The sequence below is a fragment of the Pleurodeles waltl genome, chromosome 2_2 (assembly GCF_031143425.1).
Source record: "Pleurodeles waltl isolate 20211129_DDA chromosome 2_2, aPleWal1.hap1.20221129, whole genome shotgun sequence".
NCBI lineage: Eukaryota > Metazoa > Chordata > Amphibia > Caudata > Salamandridae > Pleurodeles > Pleurodeles waltl.
In genome coordinates this window covers 334,502,281-334,524,314 of record NC_090439.1, presented here as the reverse complement: position 1 = coordinate 334,524,314, position 22,034 = coordinate 334,502,281, and the positions used below count along the sequence as shown (strand labels likewise).

Genomic DNA, 22,034 nt, shown 5'->3' with positions numbered 1-22,034 from the left:
AATGAAGCTGGAGCAGCATATAGGACTCCAGCTGGATAAACACCCTGCACCTAAATCAACCAACCTCCACCAACAACCTAAACAGCAAGGTCAAACACCTGGACAATTGGGTGACAAAATACACAGACTCTGTGGCAACCTGTAAACACAAAGCATAGAGAAGACTGCAGAAGAAGCCCAGCTGGTTCACTGAGGGACTCTTCCCAAACAAAACAGCACTGCAAACAACTGGAAATAAAAACATTAATGAACCGTCCAGAAAATGACAAAATAGCATTTTACAGCTATGAAACGCTACCACCAATAATTCAAAGAAACAAAAAAAAACCTACCAGAGTTCATAGACAACAACTCCTACAGCAGAAAATAAATATTCGCAATCATCGGAAACTTCAAATTGCCAGCCAGCACTACTAACTGCATCACTCCCTTGCAAGAACTATGTGACAACCTCCCAGAATTCCTTAGCTTCAAAATCAAAGCTGTATATAACAACTTCAACCCTAAACAAAACCCCCACATTCTCACCTCCAGTCTCCCTTCAAGCATCCATGAAATAACCCTGATTGCCAGGGAAACACCCACCTTGGAGGAAACAGCCAGCATCATGAGAATCATCCACTCCGGTGCATCTACAGACCCCTAACTCCACACATCTACAACATGGGAACCACCCTTATCAGAGAAGTCCTCACCCAAATCATGAACTCCTCCATCCCTTCAGAGACATTCCCAGAGGCCTGGAAACAAGCAATGGTCAATGCACTGTTAAAGAAACCCTCATCAGATGCCACCCAACTTGCAAACTACTTCCAATCTCCCTTCTACCCTACCTGGCCAAAGTGATGGAAAAGCCATAAACAAGCAACTCTTTTACCACCGCAAAGGACACCAGCTGAACCACAGCACTGAGATTGCCTTTGCCACAGCAACCAATGACATCAGGATGATCATAGACCATAAAGACACAGCAGCACTTATACTACTCGATCTCTCATCAGCAATCGATATGGTCTCCCACCCCACCCTGATCAAAAGACTACATGAGACAGGCATACAAAGACCTGCCGTCAACTAGATTTGTTTCTTCCTTACTTAAAGAACACAGAGTCAAACTGCCACTCTACACATCAAATGCCAAAGAAACTCATATGTGGAGTCCCCATGAGCATCCCTAAGCCCTCCGTTGTTCAACATCTATAGTGCTCCTCTATCGGACCTCATCAGATCCTACAATATCATGAGACTATCCTAAGTAGATGATTCAAATTGATACTTTCCCTGTCAGACAAGAGCCCTATTACAAAAACATGCATGACCATGGTAACCACATGGATGAACTGGGACAAAATGGAATGATCTTTAAAGGGAAAGCCTCCACGAGGGACTTCACTTGATGGCCATCTAACCTCGGACCCTTACTAAAGAAATTCAGGGAATCTTTCTAAATGACAAGCTTCATATGATAGCCAAAGTAAACACTATTCTCTACCTGCTTTGACATCCTTAGAATACTATGAAAGATTCTCATATGGCTTTCCGAGAACACCACGAATACAGTCACTCAGGCCTTGACCCCAGCAGACTTGGTTATGGCAACATGCTCTATGCAGGACTCTCTAAGAAACTCCTGAACCTGCTCCAGACAATCCAAAACACCACAGCAAGACTCATACTTAATCTACCTCCTTGCATCGAGATCAACCCTCACATCAGAGAACTGCTCTGGCTTCAAATCTACAAACGCACCCAATTGAAACAGCTCCCCAACACATACAAAACCCTGTACAACACCAGCCCTGCACACCCAAATAGCTGCATGAACTTTCACATACCTCCCAGGCAACTCAAAGTCTTCTTATATATCTCCTCACTTCAGAGACTCCCCATCACTTCTCGAGTTCCACAAGAACTCTGAAGACATGCTCTCTGAAAAGCTCCAACAGGAGACAGCTATCCACAACATGCAAGGTGCCTGGATACCCACATGGGTGATTAGTGCACTATACAAATACACATAACATAACAACAAAACAAACACAATTTCTGCAGGGTACACCCAATACGACTAATACATTTAGAAATGCCTTTGACTTAATTCCTATTTTTTAGGCTCTATGTCAGAACATCATTCTGACTTTTAAGCAGAAAAATTAAACTTGGACAGTCACGTCATCTAATGATGCTATAAAGCATTGACATTCAGTTTAATATTGGAAGTGTAGTATTAAACAACGTTGTTCATTTCGGTCATGTCAATACAAAAGCGAGACACAAGACAATGCCCATCATTCAGTGTTGAAGAAAACAGTGGTGTTCAGTTCAGTACAAAAATATGATTGCGTTAATACAAGGCAGTGCTCCTAAACTACAAAGGTTATGTTTTTACATATTTAGGAATAATGGCAACATTTGTCAATTACTCACTTAATATCTTCATGCTTATAATCGCATGCACCCCTTCCACTGTGTGCTGACTCATTGAAGCTATGTAGCTGCAAACCCAGATAGGCTATTGAATTCACATGCTTCGACAGTCTACCAGCCACTGTACATACACAGAATGTGTGAGTTCTCATACGCTATTAAATGGCCCTTTCTTTGTAAAGTTTTACTTTAAAGTAATTTCATATTAGATTAGTTGATTTGTTTGGAAACTCCCCATACAAAATACACCATGCCCATACTTTGAGAAATTGAAAATGTTAAATATCATTCTCGATGACTCACAGAACAACCTATGAAGTTGCTGTAAATGTATCTGTAAGTAATAAAGATTAATGATGTGTATGCACTTAATGTATATGTTTGAATTTCAAATGCTAAAAATTGGCTTTTTTACGTTGTGCTTAGATTCCTATAGTTTCTATTGCTTTTATGTAGGGCTCGGTAAAATTTTAATAATACCGGTAAAATAGGGAAATTTTCAAAGTTCACGTTAGGTAAATTTTGTGACTTTTCATAAAAAGTTGCTTTATGCGAATGTACCAATTTTCTACCAAGTAAAAATACTTTGTGAGCTAGTGGGAGACTCGTCTGCACAGAAAGCATACTGCGAAGAGGCATTTTCTACTAAAAACACAGGCAAAGCATATTTCACCTCAAGCTTAAGTTTATGAAAATTTCATTACATTTTCATTGCGTATTATGGCAAAAACTATGAGATTTCATACCCATACCTTTGTGGTCCCTTTGAATGAATTTATAATGTGGTGTTAATATTTAATGCGCCTGTGTGTGCTTGGCAGGTAATTGCAGTACACATTTTAATTTATAAAGAAGACATATTGTCGTGCTTGTTTTGTCACAAAAATGTGTGACTTTTCTTTTTAGATGATGCAGTACTTGGGGCCCTTGATGGTAACTTCTGTTAGTCTTCACAGAAGACTCAATACAGCTCAATGGCAACAGCATACTCAAGCGTGGGACAATATATTTTCAACAGGTACTGCACTTTAGAAACATACTGATTCATATGTTTGCCATTTTGAATTTGCATCTGAAATGTTAATTTCACATTTGTTGATAGTTGGGATATTTTAAAGTATTTAGGGCTGTATTTAGAGTAAGACTGTCAATGAAAGTCCTCCAATTTGTGAAGAAGTGGTCACTTTCACCACATGGATACCGTAACAGAAGTAATTGTGCCTGGACATTCTCCAGTTCTGGAAGCTTTCAATGGAGGATTTACAACTTCTTAATTTCTGGCTAAATCTAAAGCAGGGCCAAAATGAGCCCATAGTGTAGGACAATGAGCCAAATGCATCGTGGGAGGATTTTATGTGGGTGGCTTGGAGGAAGATACTTAGGGAGATTTTGGGCCTAGCTATGCTGGGTTTACATCAGAAAGCAGCTAACAGGCCTACCCATGTTCCAGGGCACATGTTGGACTTGTTCTTTACAAACTCTCAAACCCTTCTTTATGCGCCCCCTCTACTTCTGGTCTGGACTGATCATTATTTGATCAGTTTTGAGATTCCTAAAACTGACAATAGTGTTAAAACTAAAAGTGTTAACAGAGGCATTTCCAGACATTGGCAAAGAGTTACACCAGACTCCTCTTCCAATGAATTTGAGTTCTGCCTAACCCCTGAGGTTTTAGAACTGGGCCAAGCTATGGATGACTTTCACAAAGAACTGAGCCTATGCCTTAATCTTGTAACACCACTCAAAACCTGTATAAAACTAAGTATAGAATATATGCAGTCTAGTACACCAATGAACTGTGCCAAGAGAAATACTCTTGTAAACAATTTGAAAGACAGTGGTGCACGACAGCGTCAGTGATATGGTAGCCTATAAAAAAATCAACTCTTGGAGGAGCATCATATAGGCCTGCAAAGCCTATATTACCAACCAAATTGACCAAGCTAGTAGTCCCACAAAGTGCTTTTCAAAGTGCTGAGTCAATTCACCAACCCTCACGCCTGTTTTCAAGAAACCCAGGTGTCACAAGAACTGTGTGACCCCTTAGCCAACTTTTTAAACATAAATTAACCTTATTTATTCAATTTTCCCTAAGGAGCGCGATCAAAATGAGATTGATCTGAACTTCAATACTCCTTCCTCTAAAACTATTTGCAGCTTAGGCAATTTTGTATAGGCTACCAAGGATGAAATCCAGATTGTTCTCAAAACAGTAAAGTCTGGCTCTCCTCTGAATTTACGTCCCCCTAGAATTGTTGCTCTACTTTCAAATCAGTTGGCTCCAGCAATATGCTCTGTGTTTAACCTATCAGTTAGTACTGATAAAACTCAACAGGCTTGGAAAGAGGCTCGAGTTATGCCCATTCCAAAAAGGCCAATCTTGCTTCATCTGACCTAACTGATTATCAACCCATTTCTCTCCTCGAATTGTGAGGTAAAGTACTCGAAGGACTAATCAATAAACAACTCACAAGCTACCTAGAGGACAATATGATCTTAGATCTCTCCCAGCCTGGGTTCCACTCTTTACATAGTACTGAAACAGCAGTAGTGGTGGTCACCAACCACATTAGATTAGCTCTTGATGCAGACACACCATTTATGCTTGTGTTGATGGATTTATCTACCCTATTCGATACAGTGTCCCATACTAGGCTGCTACAAAGATTGTGTGAAAGGAATTGACGGGACAGCCCTACAATGGTTCCACAATTTTCTAAATAACATAACCCAAACCATCTCTTTTGGCTCTTTTAAATCATGTGCCATGCGGATAGATAAAGGAGTGCCCGAGGGCTCTTGTTTAAGCCCTACACTTTTCAGCCTGCATGTTGCTCCCCTTGTGAACATTGTTAGAACTTTTGGTTTGGAAATCCAGTCCTATGCAGATGGAACACAGCTGGTTATTTCTTTTGACAAAGAACTAGCAAAAACTAAAAAGTGTTTTTCCACAGGACTGAAAGCAATTGCTGCCTGAATGTCTACCAACTACCTGAAATTGAATGCTAGAAAAACCAAGATCATGCGGTTTGGAAGGATTAACAGCTCGGTTTGGCTGACTGGTGGTCTGTTGAACTGGGTCCTGTGCCCATACCTAAACAAGTAGTCAAAAACCTCAGAGCTGACCTGGACCATTCTTTAACTAAAACAGAGCAGATTGTATGCACGGTCAGCTCATGTTTTCATATGCTGCGTCTGTTGAGAAAAACCCTCCCTTTCCTACCACTCTCAGCAAGAAAAAAATCTGGTACAGGGACTTAAAATCAGCAGGCTAGATTATGGCAATGCTTTAATAGCCTCCGTAAATGAGAACTTACTTTCTAAACTCCAAGTAATGCAAAATACCGGAGCACCTCTCATCTGCAATCTCCCTTCTGGTGCGGCTTCAGTACCACTACCGAAATCTTTACATGGGCTGGTGGTCAGGAAAAAAATCATCTTAAAAATCTGCTGCCTCACCCACAAATTCTTAATGGGAATAGATCTCATGTACCTTTCCCAATAGCTCAGTCACTATTGTGCTGTGAGGCTCCTGAAATCCAGCGACAAAGCGTTACTTACTGTTTCCTGTATCACAATGTCACAAGCAGGGGGACAGATCTTCTACCTATTTGGCCCATTCATACTTTAACATACTGCCTTAAGACATTAAAACATGTACAGATTACATTCAATTCAGGAAAAGGCTTAAGATAGTCTTGTGCTAACTGTGTCTCTCGCTTGCTACCTATGGAGTGCTGTGATACCCCTTCTTGGGGTGATTCGTGCCGGATATAAAATTGAGTTAATATAACATTCAAATGGTAAAGAAGCCTTGAAGAGTTGATGTTTCAACTATTTTGGTAAAAATAGGTGTTTTTCTTTAGCATTGGGCTTTTCAATAACTAAGCTCCACAAATGGCTCCTTGTCTAGTTTTGTTATGTGTAAGACATTTTCCTTTCATTTGCTCTTAGGACTTACATGTTTGCTGAGCTCTGTCATAAGGATTGATTAGTACTAGTAGTTATATGGGCTCTTTCAGAAAATGTTAGGAATATAATACATTTGCAAATGGATGTGAAAACAAAAAAGGCATTCCAGCTGGGAAAACGTATCTGTGTAAAACAATAATTACACTTTTCAAATAATTTGCCCTGACCCTAAGGACATATCATAAAAAGCCACATTAAAGACCAGAGGAAGGCCACTTGATGTTGAATCATGTCTTCTGTAACTTGAGAAACAGCAACTGATTATGTGGAGTGGCAGCCTACAATGAAAATGACTTGTTAAGTGAGTACTAAATCATTGATTGAAGGAGTTTCTGCTGGTCGAGAAATCTTAGGTTGAAATCCCTCTGGCCTGGGCATAGTAGGAATTTTCTCCCAGTGGAGGATTTAGGACATTCTTCACAAATCAATGAATTTAAAATGACAACTACAATGAAAATATGGTCTAGAGCAATTTAAAGACTGGATTATAAATGTGACATGGAGACTGCAGGAACCCCATTTCATTTCTGCTTCATCCTTACTTCGGTGAAAGGTGTTTATCTGTCATTCCTTAAAAAGTAGGATGATTGCCTGTTGCCTTACTAGTGCAGGTCCCATTGGATGTTTCTCTACCAGAGAATTTTCAGTGATATGCTGTGTTACATAAAAAGATGCAGAAGTGGAAATACTTTTTAAACCTAACAACCAAATGCAGATATGTACTTAATTTTTATATCTAACAGGCATTAAAGCAATTATCTATTGAAGATTACATTATTCAAATTAATTGTCTAAGTTATCTTTGTATTGAATACCCAAACTCCAGCACAGCTTTGGTTTAGTAAAACTAAAGACCTTTCATCATTGCTTCCAGTAACCAATTTAGCTACTCACTGAGACTTGGAATAGTTGTTTTTCCTCCTATAACGCATCTGTTTAAACTACATTTTAAGTCATAATTTGTGAATACAAGTCATCATTTATGAACACCAGTGTACAATTTTTGCATTTAGGAAAACATCTTTTGACGATAATCGACTTAATAAAGTAGAGAAAAACAATGGTCTTGCTGAATACATTGTTTCTTGTTGAGACATTGGTTCACTTCTCAAGCTGTTTAATCAACTTAAATATGAGAATACAAGATTCATATGTGATGGTAAACCCAAAAAGGTTGCCTCTAAAAGACTGATAAAAATATCATAGAATGGAGATATGGCACTGTGTGACTTTGAAAAGCAATGTTATGCTGAAGCCTTACCTAAGAAATTATGCACTTTTTATGATTTGACTATCTTTAAAGGTTATGCTTCGAAATTATAATTTGCAAGATATTCTTTAAAAAAAAATCAGAAACCCCACAGTCCTTTAAAAATGAATTCTAAGATTCCATCCGATCAGCAGGATACTTGTTACAACCTGTATTCAATCATCCGGATTGACATGAATTCTCTCCTGTCTGGAATAACATGGCTGTTCCAAATGTGCTTAGAGTGGGTACAGTTTCAGGATAGTATACATCTGACAAGTTTACACATGGAAAGTCAGTAAAAGAGAGACTAATGCAATACCTTTCAGATACTACTGATATATTTGGTTTATCCATAGGGAATTGTTTGGGGGAAATGTATTTACACTATGGGAAATAAAGCCACTATTTTAAAATCAAGGTCACAGATTATGTAAGTGGATTTAGGGAATTATTTTGTGTTTTTTGTTTTTGATTTAGGTAAGGGTGTTATATTTTATCAGCATAAGAGCTTGCTTATAACATTTATTGCACTGATTGTTGGGATGGCCTACATCCCTGGAGTAAATCTGCCTATGTTTAAATTGGCACTGAAACATTGCAATTAATTGGGTGAGATGATGATAGTCCATCAGAAAAAATAATAACAGATTGTATTTTCAAATTTAGGTACAATTCGCTGAATCTCAATGTATGTGTGTTGGTGGATGGTTGAGATCCCAATCTGGATCAACCACACATGACATCCACGATGGAGAGACTGGCTTTAGCAACTGATGATTAAAGGAAGGAAAGTTTCAAACTGGTGTTTAAGGTAGAGAGGATACCATTACAGCTATGCTAATGGTTTAAAGGATTCAAACTTGAACCCAGTACTGGATTTTTTGGGTAGGAGTAGGTAACATAGATTTACAGAGCTTAGAATATGTATTGAAAAATAACCAGAGCAACAGTATTAAGGTATGGGATGAGGAGGCATTTACTACTTTTAAAACCAGGATGAGCGCCCAATGCTTGGAGTAAAGCCAGGAATCATGGTGGAAGTGGTGTGTGGTAGGCACAATAGAAGTTCGAAGAATGTAATTTTGTCAAATCTAGTTACTTTGACAAAGTTGGGAAGGAATTTTGTGGAGGGCAAACTAGAAGGACATTGTAATATACTAGCTTGTATCTGACCACAGTTTTGAATAACTTTTGCAGTTGTGAAAGGACGGATGATGGTGAGGTTTTTGTGCACTCAGTAGGTAGAACCTGATAGAATAGGTGGAAGTGATGAATGATACAAACCTTAAGCTGGATGCACATCACATGGTAAGAATTCTAGTGTAGCTTGAGGTAGACAAAGAGGAGGAGAATGGGTATATTGATACGTAAATGATTTCACTTTAGTTTAAGTTAAGCTTGATGAAGCTGATGCCTTCCATTCTCTTTAAGGAAGCTCATGTTTTTGGATTGGAGATGGTGAGGTAAAGTATATGAAGGGAATTAAGATCTGAGTGTCCTCATGAAAGATGTAATCGAAGCAACCAAATGAGGTGATGATGTTACTGATGGATGTTGTCTAGAAGTAAAAGAGATGATTATCAGAATTGAACTTGGAAAAAGAGGAGAACTAGTTAATATCTATCCCATTTTTACTGTTAGGCCAAGCATACTTAACATGGTGGGATGGTCACACATATTGAATATTGTGGGATGGACACACATGTTGAATGCTAGAGAGGTCAAGGGGATGAGTTTATGAGTGGTGATTATGGTGGGTGGTGGTGACAAAGATGGACCCTTGTGTTAATCTTGTTTTAGTAGTAAAGTTTTGGAGTAATCCTGATTGTAGTGAGTTTAATATTTTTGGAGGTGAGGTAGTACTGAGTACCTTTATCATCAAACATTAGTCTTTTTGAATATCAGTGAATTTGTAGAAAGGATTGTAGTTGGGAGGAGAATTCATTAACAGTTGAGCTTTGTGCAATGGGATTGCCATGGCAGACCAAAAAACATTGTTAGTCAGTACCCAAACTAAGGGATGTTGTCCTGGCAGTAGCATCAGATACCACATTTGACTGCTGTGAAGTTTTCTAGAATCTGGTGAAATCACGCATAGTAAAATAAACACCTGGCTTTGAGCATAAGTATGCATAACCTTTGCAAATTAGGAGTTTGCACACAAATACAGTGGACAGGTCAATTAGCAAGACGACTATTGTGTAAAGGTGGAAGTCCCATTTTAGGTTATTTGTGGATGACCGAAATACTGTATGCACACACGTGCTTTGTTACTTGACTGTGCATTTTACACTTATTAAATTTATACTTGTGCATGTGAAGATAACAAGACAGGAAATATTTTGTTAAGGTTGCTATTTAGTTTTGAAAAATGTTCTACAGCTAAACTGTTTTTTTTGTTCCTGACAAATATAAAACCATCCTATCTACACACTGTACTTTTATGTATGTGCTCTCAATGTTTACTCCTATTTCATAATACTGTCTAACAGACCACACCTCTCTTCGATTGGCAGCAAAAAACTGTATCAGTGAAAGACTTGAAAATCAACCAGACACTGGGGCAGAGGACATACTGAGTTCTGTGTGCCAAGACAGTCAACTGACAAGAAAGGAGTTATGTGGCATTTTCTCAGAGCTTCAAATTGGAGGTGTTGAAACGGTACGTTTATACAGTTATGATGTTGCGGTGATGAGAAACAACCAAACCTACTGTCGTTATTAGGATTTAGCAACAGAAAATATTAAATAAACTAATCTTAGTTGGAAATCAATGTTGTGAAATGTAAATTTTGAGGTTGTATTTAAAAATGTCAACTTCAAATATAGCATGCTGACTTGAGAGACCTGATCCATGCAGAATGATGGTTACAACTAATGTAGGCCCTCATTACAACATTGGCGGTAACTACGCCTACCGCCTGGCGACGGCCACCAACATACCACTGCCGTGGTACCAGCCGTCTACCCATATCATGACCACCAATGGTATACCGCCAGAATGCTGGCAGAACACTGCCCACAGTCATGGTGGTGGACGTCGGTAAGGTGGCGCTGTTGACAGCAGCACCGCCATGCCAGCCAAACACAGCTGACCGTGTCATGACCAATGATAGGGCCTGGTGGTGTTTTGCTGGTGGACGCTGCTGCTGACAGCAGCGCCGCGGACCGTCTCCAGCCGGAGAACCCCCTACAAGCAGGTAAGTCGGGTTCTCCGACAGGAGAGGGGGTGTGGGGTGCTGTGTGTATGTGGGGGGGGGTTGTGTGTATGTTTTGGAATACGTGCATGCAGGTGTGAGTCACGTTGAATGCGTGGATGAATGAGTGATTGTGAGTGTTGTGTGTTGTGAATGTATGTGTGTGACAAGGTATGTTGGTGTGTATTGTGGTGGTGGGTATGCATGTGTGCATGTGTGTAAATCGGTGTGCGTGTTGGTGTGTATATGTGTGGGGGCAGGTGAGGGAGGGGGAGGGTGGGGGAGAACTCTGGGAAGAGCGGTGGGGGAGACCCTATCAGTGCCATGGAAGGGATTTCCTGGCACTGATAGTGCCTACCACCATGGTTTTCGTGGCAGAAAGTTTGGCACAAAAACCATGGTGGTGGGCCAGCACTGAAGTCTCCAGCCCAGTGGCTGTTACCAACCCCGATTTTGTTTTACCGCCAGCCTTTTGACGGTATTAACGCCACTTTAACACCGACCGCCATGGTTGTAATGAGGGCAGTAGTCTTTTTAGCTTCTGACCCTAAGACTTCATTTATAAAACTTCTAAGATAATCGTAACCTGGCTAAAGAACTATGTTACAGCACCCACGTCATAGGGATTGCGAAAAATTGAAGCATTGTACAAAGAGCAAGTGTAGCAAAGGAGCCACACCCAATCTGCAGGGGAGTGGTAAGGGTGTGGTATGCAGCTGGTGGTGCATTTTGGGGTGCATACTGTCACAGATATTTTATTAAAGCATGGTGTAGTAGTGCATTGTTATTTGCAGACAGCCTATATTTCATTGAAATCATTTGACTGGCCATTACATTTGCACATTGGGGAAATGGGGTTTCAGTGAATAATTATTATTTTCACATAACAGTTTACAGCCTTTTCTTCCACAGAACCTGTACTGCAGCAAAATTGTCACATAGTTCATTGTACAAAATCCTCTCACTGTGTAGTCAGAGAATGCAAAGTAAGCACAAGTCTCCATATTAAAAGAATAAGCAGCAACTTGTCAGCACAGAAATGTGACATGATAGATAAAGATAGAATGTAAATGCATATTTATTACACATTAGCTTCTGAACGCCATCATGGTTATTCCTCTACTTTAGGCTCATATGACGCTGCCTGACCTTTCTAATAATGATGATAATAAATAGGAAATCTGCATGTATGGTTTATGCTGCATGTATGCCGTGTTTTGTCACATGTACTAGTTATAGAAAAGGCAAGGTACAACCAGTTGGATGCAATGGCGTACATGAAAACAAATCGTACATAATATCCTATGTTACTGTTTGTAGTGTGTTTGTTTCTGTGTAAAATCATTATATCAAGGAATCTGTTAGACAGTAAGCAGCCTTTTCGTATTTCAGTGCAAGATTGTGATAATAACATGGAACCTTTGAATTTTAGTAATTCATCTACAGGGGTGGCTCCTCCATGACGGCGGAGGTGCGTCCCCCCTCCCCCACCCCCACCAGCAGCAACCACTGCAAAGGCGGTAAAATAAATGGAATCATGACCACTGCGGAAATCGCCAACACATACAGCCACTTTAACACTCTGACCGCCAAGACGGTAACAACAAACACTGCGGCGGTAACTGCCAACAGCCAGGCGGAAGCCAAGGTTCTGCTCACTGTATTACAAGAGGCCTATCCACCAGCTTTTCCGGGGTGGTACCAACACCATCAAAAGCACGGCGGAAACAGTGTTCTGAAGGGAAACAACTCACCTCTCAAAACTCAAGGAAGAACCAGGACGCCATGGAACCCGAGCTGCAGGTCTTGCACATGTTGATGTATCTGCTCATATACCAGGAGCACCAACACCGGCAACGACGACCACGGTGTGTACTGCACCTAGCACACAAGGGAGGGGGGGAGGAAAAAGAGAGTGACACACACACGCAACACACAACACCCCCACCCCCAACCCCACCCTCACCCCCAACACCATACACACAAACAGGTGCAACAACATTACATATACACCCTGTAACCCTCAGGAATAACGCAAGGACAAAAGGAATGGAGTCAAATGAGTGTAATATTAGAAATACTTAGAAATACGTTCAGAAATCAAAAACAGTATTTACAATATATACAATATATACAAAAGGCGGGACAATGCCCACTCAAAAATCATCCGTGACCCACTGGGCCAAAACACATAGGCCAAGCCTACACTTGACTCCTGCCTCAATACGGAGAGGACACTGCAGGGGCATCAGGTCAAAAACACACAGGCACCTCAGGGGGACAGGGAAGGGGGGAGCACCTCAGCCAGAAGATGGTACAATGCCACTGCTACTAGAGGGGGCTCCATGCCCACTGCTTGGTCCTGGGGAGTGCAAGGCCACAGTCTCTCAAGTGGGTGGTTTGCCCACTGCTTCGTCCTGGGGAGTGCAAGGCCACAGTCTCTCAAGTGGGTGGTTTGCCCACTGCTTGGTCCTGGGGAGTGCAAGGCCACAGTCTCTCAAGTGGATGGCTTCTCCACTGGTTCTGGAGAGGGCTTTGTGCTCAGTGTGCTTCATCCTGGCAAGGATAGGGTGAGTGGATGCCTTCTTCCACTGATTATGGAGTGGCTTTGTGCCCAGTGTGCTTCATCCTGCCAAGGATAGGGTGAGTGAATGCCTTCTTCCACTGGTTTTGGAGGGGGCTTTGTGCCCAGTGTGCTTCATCCTGGCAAGGATAGGGTGAGTGGATGTCTTCTTCCACTGGTTCTGGAGGGGGCTGTGTGCCCTGTGATGCAGCACATGGGGAGTGCAAGGTCACAGGCACTCACCTGGGTGTCAGACCCACATGATTTTCTATGGGCAGGATGCATGACACTCAATGGAGGCAGGACTACAGTCCATCTGCCGGCGGAGACGGCTGTACAGTGGTGGCAGTGCTGGTGCTGGTGTCGGTGCTGCCAGTGGTGGGGGGAGGCTCCAGCCCTTCCCCTGCAGCCTCGGACGGCTGCCCACTGGGCTGCTGCCAGTGGTGCTGCTTGCGTTGGTGCGGGTGGCTGTGTGGGTGGCAGTGCTTGCGGCGGCGCAAGTGGCGGTGCTGGCTGTGGTGCTGGTGTCAGTGCTGCCAGTGGTGGGGGGAAGCTCCAGCCCTTACCCTGCAGCCTCGGACGACTGCCCACTGGGCTGCTGCCAGTGGTGCTGCTTGCGGTGTGCAAGTGGCGGTGCTTGTAGCGGTGCCGGTGGCGGTGCTGGCCGTGGTGCAGGTGGCGGTGGTGGCGATTGTGGTGGTTGCCTCCAGGCCTTCACCTGCAGCCTTGGACGGCTGAAGTGCCCTGGATGGTGTTTTGTGCCCCTTCCTGCCCTTGGCAGATGGTGGTGCCTCCTTGCTTCTGCCAGATGGAGTCCTTGACTTGGCCTTGCTGGCTGGATGTGCCTCCTTCTCCTTGCTGGATGCTGTCCCCTTTTTGCCCTTGCCAGTTGGCAGAACCTTCTTGGCCTTGGCAGGTGTTGGTGGGACATTTGCCGGGCTGACGGGTGCCTCCTTGAACCCTCTCACAGCTGCAGAAACCACAGAGGACGTGGACTTGGTGGCTGAGGTGCTGGGCTGGGTTCTGACCACCTTTTTCCCAAGGTGAAGGACGGTGGGTTAGGGGTAGGGAAGAGGTCAATGTTGGCTAGGAAAAGCTTCTTAGGGACATTGGGGCGGGAAGAGGGTGAAGGTTTGGGAGTGGAGGAAGAGGGAGTGCTTGTAGGAGGTGTCAGTCTGCTGTGTTTGGGTGCAGGTGCATGAGCTGGATGCTGTTGTGAGGTGGATGGATGTTGGGTGGGTGTGTGCTTGCGTTTGTGTACTTTGGGAAGAGGGGTCACAGACACAGTGGGAGAGGACACAGGGGACGTGTGCATGGATGTGGGGGTGGTGACTGCCAGTGAGGGGCATGTGGTGATAGGCGTGCTGGTGATGGAGGTAGTGGATGAGGATGTAGTGCATGCAGCTGTGATTTGAGACGCTACTGGGAAGGAGGTGGACGAGGAGGAGGAGGGGGGCACAGTGGAGGCAGTGGATGTTGGTGTGTCTGCATGGGGATGGTGCTTGTGTGAGTGCCTGTGGGATGAAGTGTGGTGCTTGTGTTTGCCTATGCCACTTCTGTGTGTTGATTTGGGTGAATGCTGGTTTGAAGGTGTGCTTGGGATAGGTTGTGGTTGAGGGGATTGGGACTGGGTAGAGGAAGTTGGAGGGGGAGGCTGGAGACAGGGACAATGGCTGCCATCAGTGCGGACGAAAGAGCCTGATATGCTCTCTGTTGGGCCACACCAGAGTGAATGCCCTTCAGGTATGCATTTCTTTGTTACAAATGCCTTTTGACACCCTGGATGGCATTCAGTATGGTTGACTGCCCAACAGTGAGGGACCACAGGAGGTCAATAGTCTCCTCACTGAGGGCAGCAGGGCTGACTGGGGCAGGGCCTGAGGTGCCTATGGCGAAGGAGATGCCCACCCTTCTGGGTGAGTGGGCACGGGAAACACGCTGAGGAGCTGCTGGGAGGGCGGTGCTGGTATGGGGGGTGGCAGCTGTACCTGTTGTTGGGGTGGGCCCAAAGTTGTCTGCCAACGCCAGGGAGCTTCCATCTGAGGAGGAGTCGCTGTCTATAGTGTCCCCTCCTGTCTCCGTCGTGGTGCTCCCGTGGCCCTCTTTCCCACTGGTGCCCTCACTATCTGTGGCTTCGGCCTCTAGGCCCATGTGGGATGCAGCTCCCTCCGTCACCGGTGCCTGTGCTCCTCTGCCAGATGATGCTAATGCACATAAGGACAGGGTGACAAAACAAGAAGGGGTGAGAGACAGAGGATACACTTGGTCAATGCCAGCAACAACACTACTGTTGGCATATGCAACACACAGGGATCAGCCTTATGCACTAGGCCATGCACTACCAGTTACAAAGCTAGTCACTGAGCCATGGGGTACAATGCCCAATGCCATTGGCTGCACAACTGAAACTAACAGGACCCTGCCCAGTAGTAGATGCCCACTAGCACTAATGGGGTTGGAGTGCTTCAGAGCCTGCCCAACAAGGGACCTACCCTGCCAGTTCGCCCTGGCCTACGGGCACTCACACCCCACATCCCCCACCCAGGAAAAACCTTAACACGTGCAAAGTCATGATTCAGAATCTGTACTCACCCCCTTGTGGCTGCTGTGATGCCTTCAAGCGCCCATCCATCTCCGGATAGGCCACCACCAGGATGCGGAACATCAGGGGGTCAGGGTATGAGGGGCACCCCTTCCTCGTTGGGAGGCCAGCCCCAGCTGGGCCTCCGCCGTCTTCCTTGCCCTAAGACGCAGGTCCTTCCACCATTTGCGGCAGTGGGTGCTCCGCCTGTCAAAGACCCCCAGGGTCTGCACCTCCTTGGCGATGGCACGCCAAATACCCTTTTTCTGATGGGCCCTGACCTGCAGGAAATTATGCATAGAAAAAAGGGATTAGTCATATTGTCCGGACTGTTACACTCATGACCCACAATATCCCTCCCATCCTCTTATGCACGGTCAGTGACCACCAGACATGCAACACTCTGCCCAGGACCCCTCAGCCCCCCCTACACTAAGCTTAAACACACAGCAATCCATTCATTCATGGGCCAGACATCATGCTCACAGTGTACTCACCTGTTTGTCTGGAGGACCATAGAGTATAGTGTACTGTGGTAGGACCCCATCCACCAGTCTCTCCAACTCCTCCGAAGTGAAGACAGGGGCCATTTCCCCAGACACCTGAGCCATTGTCGCTTCCAGACACAGGTCACAGCAACACTTGCAGTGTAGGTCCTCTACTGTTGAAGGCCAGGTAGCAAGTTAGTGAACAGATTGGAAATTGCAGACACATCCGCGGTGGTGTGTACTGTCACCGCCGGCGTACTGTCACCGCCGGCATACATCGCCATTGGGTCCTGGAACCCATAGAGCCCAATGATAACCAATGCGAAGTTGCGCGGTGGTCGTTGACCGCTGACCACAACGGCACACAATGCCAGCGGAATTACCTCATTTTCACTTGTCTCTCCTCACAGGTCAGGCAGCCGCCATTACAGGGGGGCACAGGCCTTGGCACCTAACTGCGTCACAGCAGACATAGGCACATAAATTGACTTTCGTATTCACATACTGTTTCTGTAAAGGAAGAAATGCTTTTTTATTTTCACATATGTGTGAATATGACCCTCTGTTCACTGTTTTCCACCCTAGAGTTCAACCGCTGAGGATGACTAGGAGATGGAGACATCCCCCCTGTGTACAGCCCCTGGTGGACCTGGCGACAATGGAGGACAGACACATTATCCTTACCTACAGACTTGATAGTGCCACAATCCAAGAACTGTGTACCAAATTCGAGCCAGACCTGATTTCAGCTATCTGCCAGCCTACATGTATCCCCCTCTAGTGCAGGTCCTGTCAGTGCTCCATTTCCTGGCAAGTGGTTCCTTCCAAGCAACAGTGGCCATGGCATCAGGGATGTCTCAGCCAATGCTCTCCAACGTGTTGACCAGAGTGTTGTCTGCCCTGCTGAAACACACAGGCAGGTAAATCGTATTCCCCCAGGTGGAGGATTTGGCCACAGTGAAGGCTGACTTTTATGCCCTGGGACATATTCTCAACATCATTGGTGCCATTAATGGTACACATGTAGCATTTGTCCCCCCCCCCCGGAGAAATGAACAAGTGTTCAGGAATAGAAAAAGCTTTCACTCTCTGAATGAGCAGATGGTGTGGTTGGCGGACCAGGACATCTCCCATGTGAATGCCAAGTATCCTGGCTCTGTGCATGATGCCTTTAACTTGAGGAATAGCAGCATTCCATGTGTGATGTATCAACTCCAGAGGCACCGGGTGTAGCTAATAGGTGAGCCCATGGTCCACACCCAGTTGATGTAGGTATATGGGTGAGTGTGTGTCTAACAGGTATCCCACGATATTTGCAGGTGACTCTGGTTACCCCAACCTCTCATGGCTACTGACCCCAGTGAGGAATGCCAGGACAAGGGCAGAGGAACTTTACAATGAGGCACATGGGTAAACAAGGAGGATAATTGAAATAACCTTTTGCCTTCTGAAGGCCAGATTCTGGTACCTCCATCTGACAGGTGGATCCATGTACTACTCCCCCAAGAAGGTGTGCCAGATCATCGTTGCATGTTGCACAACCTGGGCTTGAGACGCCAGGTGCTTTTTCTGCAGGAGTATGAGCCTGGAGATGGTCTTGTGGCAGCGGTGGAGCCAGTGAACAGTGAGGAAAAGGAGGCAGAGGAAGAAGATGTGGACAACAGAAGTTCACTCACTCAACAGTACTTCCAGTGACGCACAGGTGAGACACTGCAACTTCTCTTTCCATTGCAGTTTTGTGTTAGACATTGGACATGGCAGCCTGATTTCCCTATGTGTATGGCCACTTACTGTAACCTTTGGTATCTCTATTTTCAGATCTCTGTGCCCCACTCTGGCTCCTGATTTGTTTACTGCTGTCCACTACAGGTCCTACCTATGTATATATAACTGTACATATGAATTGGAATGTTTACAGCTTGTTAAACTAATACATATTTCAATCATTTGACAGACTCCATACTTGTATTAGTTCCAAGGGTTTTTATTTAAGTGCTAATAAGTAGAGGGGGATGTGCAATGGGCCAGGGTGATGGTGGAGGAATGTCCAAGATAGAGTCCAGTCTATTTGGATCACAGGTGCATTGTCCAAGGGGGAATAGGAAGTGGAGCAATGTCAGTTCAAGGTGGACAGGGTGACAGAGTGGGACACAAGGGTGACATTCAGGAGAGTCATATTTCTTGGTGGGGGTCTTGGCAATGTTCTATGGCTTCGGCCTAGATTGCAGGGACCGTTTGCGGGTGGTTCTGCAGGGGTTGGGGTGCTGGTGGCCTTTTGGTCCTGTAGCGGGGCCTCCTGTCCATTAGTGCCGGTGGAGGTGAAGGGCTGTTCTTCTGTGTGGCTAGTGTCAGGTGCCCGTTGGTGTGCTACTGCCTCCCTCATGGTGTTGGCCATGTCAGCCAGCACCCCTGCAATGGTGACCAGGATGGTGTGGATGTATTTGAGGTCCTCCCTGATCCCCAGCTACTGTACCTCCTGTAGCCGCTGGGTCTCCTACAACTTGCACAGTACCTGGCCCAAGGTCTCCTGGGAATGGTGGTATGCTCCCAGGATCCCTGCAAGTGCCTCGTGGAGAGTGGGTTCCCTGGGCCTGTCTTCTCCCTGCCGCACAGCAGTCCTCCCAGCTTCCCTGTTGTCCTGTGCCTCTGTTCCCTGAACCGTGAGCCCACTGCCAGTGACCCCAGGTCTCTGATTGTCTTGGGTTTGTGGGGTTGCCTGGGGTCCCTGTAGTGGTGGACACACTGCTGATTGACGTGTCCTGGGGACAGAAGGATGGGCCCGCTGGGTGGGTGCTGTGCTGGTGTTTCCTGAGGGGGAGGCTCTGTGGTGGATTGGGACTGTAGCAGGGTATCCGACTGCCAGAGGTCCCTGATGGGCCAGGTTGGTCATCGTGATCCAGGCATGCAGAGCTGCTGTCATCACTGTGGGCCTCTTCTGTAGGATGACTGGATGTTGGTGACACCGCCTCTCCGGTGACGTTGAGTGGGGGTCCTGTGGGGATGTAAATGCAGTGTTATTGTATCTGCGTGTGCCATCTTGTGCATGGATATGTTTCCCTCTATGGTTGTTATTAGCAAGGCACGTTTGGGTTGTGTGAGATGTTATTTATTTGGCTAAGTGATTGTCACTAGTGTGCATGCTGTGGTGATGGGTGTCCATGCAGGTCTGTGATGGGTGTCCATGCATTGGTGTTGCATGCAGAGCTTGGTATTGGGATGGGTGGGTTGTGATAGTGGGGTATATGTGAGGTGGTGGAGTGATGGGGGAGGGTAGGAGTTTGTGATGGCATGCAGGTAGGGTGGGGGATATAGTAGTAAAGATTTGCTTACCAGAGTCCAGTCTTCCTGCTACTCCTGCGAGGCCTTCACTATGCATGATCGCCAAGACTTGCTCCTCCCATGTTTTTAGTTGTGGGGGAGGGGCGGGGGTCCACCGCCAGTCCTCTGTATGGCTACCTGGTGTCTTGCTACAACGGAACGCACCTTCCCCCGTAGGTCGTTCTGCCTCTTTCTAATGTCATCCCTTGTTCTGGGGTGCTGTCCCACGGCGTTGACCCTGTCCACGACTCTCCGCCATAGCTCCATCTTCCTTGCAAATGCATGTATGCTGCACATTATCTCCTCCTCTGATTACCTGGGGTGTCTTTGTGGTGCCATGGGTGTAGTGTGAGTGGTATGTGTGAGGGTGTGTGGAGTGATGTGTTGGGGTGTGTGCTGTGAGGTGCGTGGATGGTGTATGGGTGATATTGTTATGTGGCTCAGATTCAGTGGGTGCTCCTGGCTTGTCTATCTCTCAGTTGGCAATATTTTGTTTTTGTTGTAAAGGGTTGTGGGTAATGTGGGTGTGTGTTTTATATTGGATTAGGTGTGTGGGTGTGGTGTGCGTATGTGTGTCAGGTGTGTATAGTTTGAATTGTCCAATGTGGTGTAGTTTTGTTAGTGTGTGTGTATTGTGAGAGCGGCGGTCTGTACCGCCAATGGCTTACCGCGGTTGAATGACCTCCGCAGTGATTTGTGGGTCATGATGCTGTGGGTGTATTTCTGTTGGCGTAACGGTGTGGGTTGTGGTATCACCAGTTTATCAATGACCTTTGGGCTGGCGGACTTGTGAGGGTGTCTGTATAGTGGCTGATTTCTCTGTGCAGGTCATAAACCGTGCAACTGTATATTGCCGCAGTCATGGTATTTTGGAGGCCGTCAGCACAGCGGTCGGTGGCATTTACTGCCAGGGTTGTAATGAAGGCCTTAATGCTTAGAAAACAGTAAGAATGCTGTTATTGCCCAAAAGTACCTGAGTAGCATTAAAATAAAGCCGTATGGGCGAGTGTGCGCCGAAAAACGGCAGCGATGTGTTGATTTTTCACTTGCAAGCAAGACCGTGCGTCGTTTTTCCTCCGGTCAGGTCGGCGTGCATCATTCCTTCTCTCCTGCAAGAGAGCGATGCGTTGATCCGAACAGGCACCTCAGGACCGGGCAGGCTTTTCATTGATTTTCCACGCCGAGCGATGTTGGTGGAAATCTGGTTGCACGGTGTCAAGAATCCACACTGCATGGGGGCTTGCGTCATTAACAGCAGCCGCTACAGGTGTTGCACGTCATTTCTCCAACCGCGTTGCATCAATCTCCCAGCGGCTATGCAGGTGGAGCATCGATTTTAGCTACAAGGCCCGCGGCGCATTGTTTATCAGCCACGAGGCGGGTGGTACCTCAAATGTTTCCTCGCACAGCGGTCTTTGCATTTATTTCCTTGTCCACCAGCTTCACCTTTCCAGGGCCCTGCCAGTGAAACAGGTTAGGGCACCACTTGGCAGGCAGGACCCTCAGCAAAAAGTCCAAGTGATGGCAGAGAAAAGTCTTTGATATCCCTGAGACTTCAACAACAGTAGGCAAGCTCAGTTCAAGCCTTTGGGGATTTTTCACTAGTGGGAAGTCACACAAAAGTCAGTCTTTGTCCTCTCTCAGGCAGAAGCAGCTACTGCAGGCCAACCCAGCAAAGCACAGGCAAAGGGGCAGTACTCCTCCTCCATTTTCCAGCTGTTCTCCTTGGCAGAGGTTCCTCTTGTTTCCAGAAGTAATCTGATTTTCAGAGGTTTTGGGTGGTCTTCTTACACCCCTTTCTGCCTTTGAAGTAGGCCTACTTCAGAGAGAAGTCTCTGTTGTTTTCAAGATCCTGCCTTGTCAAGGGCAGGCCCCAGACGCACACCAGGGGGTTGGAGACTGCATTGTGTGAGAGCAGGCACAGCCATTCCACATGTAAGTGACTACTCCACCAGTCCAGGTGGCCATCAGGATATGCAGGCTACACCCCACCTCCTTTTGTATCACTGTCTAGAGGAGAGGTGCAAACAGCCCAACTGTCAAACTGACCCAGACAGGGAATCCACAAACAAGCTGAGACACAGAATGGTTTAAGCAAATAAATGCCTACTTTCTAAAAGGGGCATTTTCAAACACAAAACCTAAAAACCAACTTCACAAAAATATGTATTTTTAAATTGTGAATTCAGAGACCCTCATCTCCACATGTCTATCTGCTCAAAAAGGAATCTGTGCT

At 45.6% G+C, this 22,034-nt stretch overlaps 1 protein-coding gene across 1 annotated transcript in view; it reads left to right on the top strand.

The window, feature by feature from the left end:
- Positions 1 to 22,034, top strand: part of LOC138273292 (1,25-dihydroxyvitamin D(3) 24-hydroxylase, mitochondrial-like) — a 123,990-nt gene that overhangs the window by 67,970 nt on the left and 33,986 nt on the right. The window contains exons 6-7 of the mRNA XM_069218882.1: positions 3,334 to 3,445; positions 10,168 to 10,313. Of these exons, the coding sequence (XP_069074983.1) occupies positions 3,334 to 3,445; positions 10,168 to 10,313 (258 nt within the window). The remainder of the gene's footprint in view (positions 1 to 3,333; positions 3,446 to 10,167; positions 10,314 to 22,034) is intronic.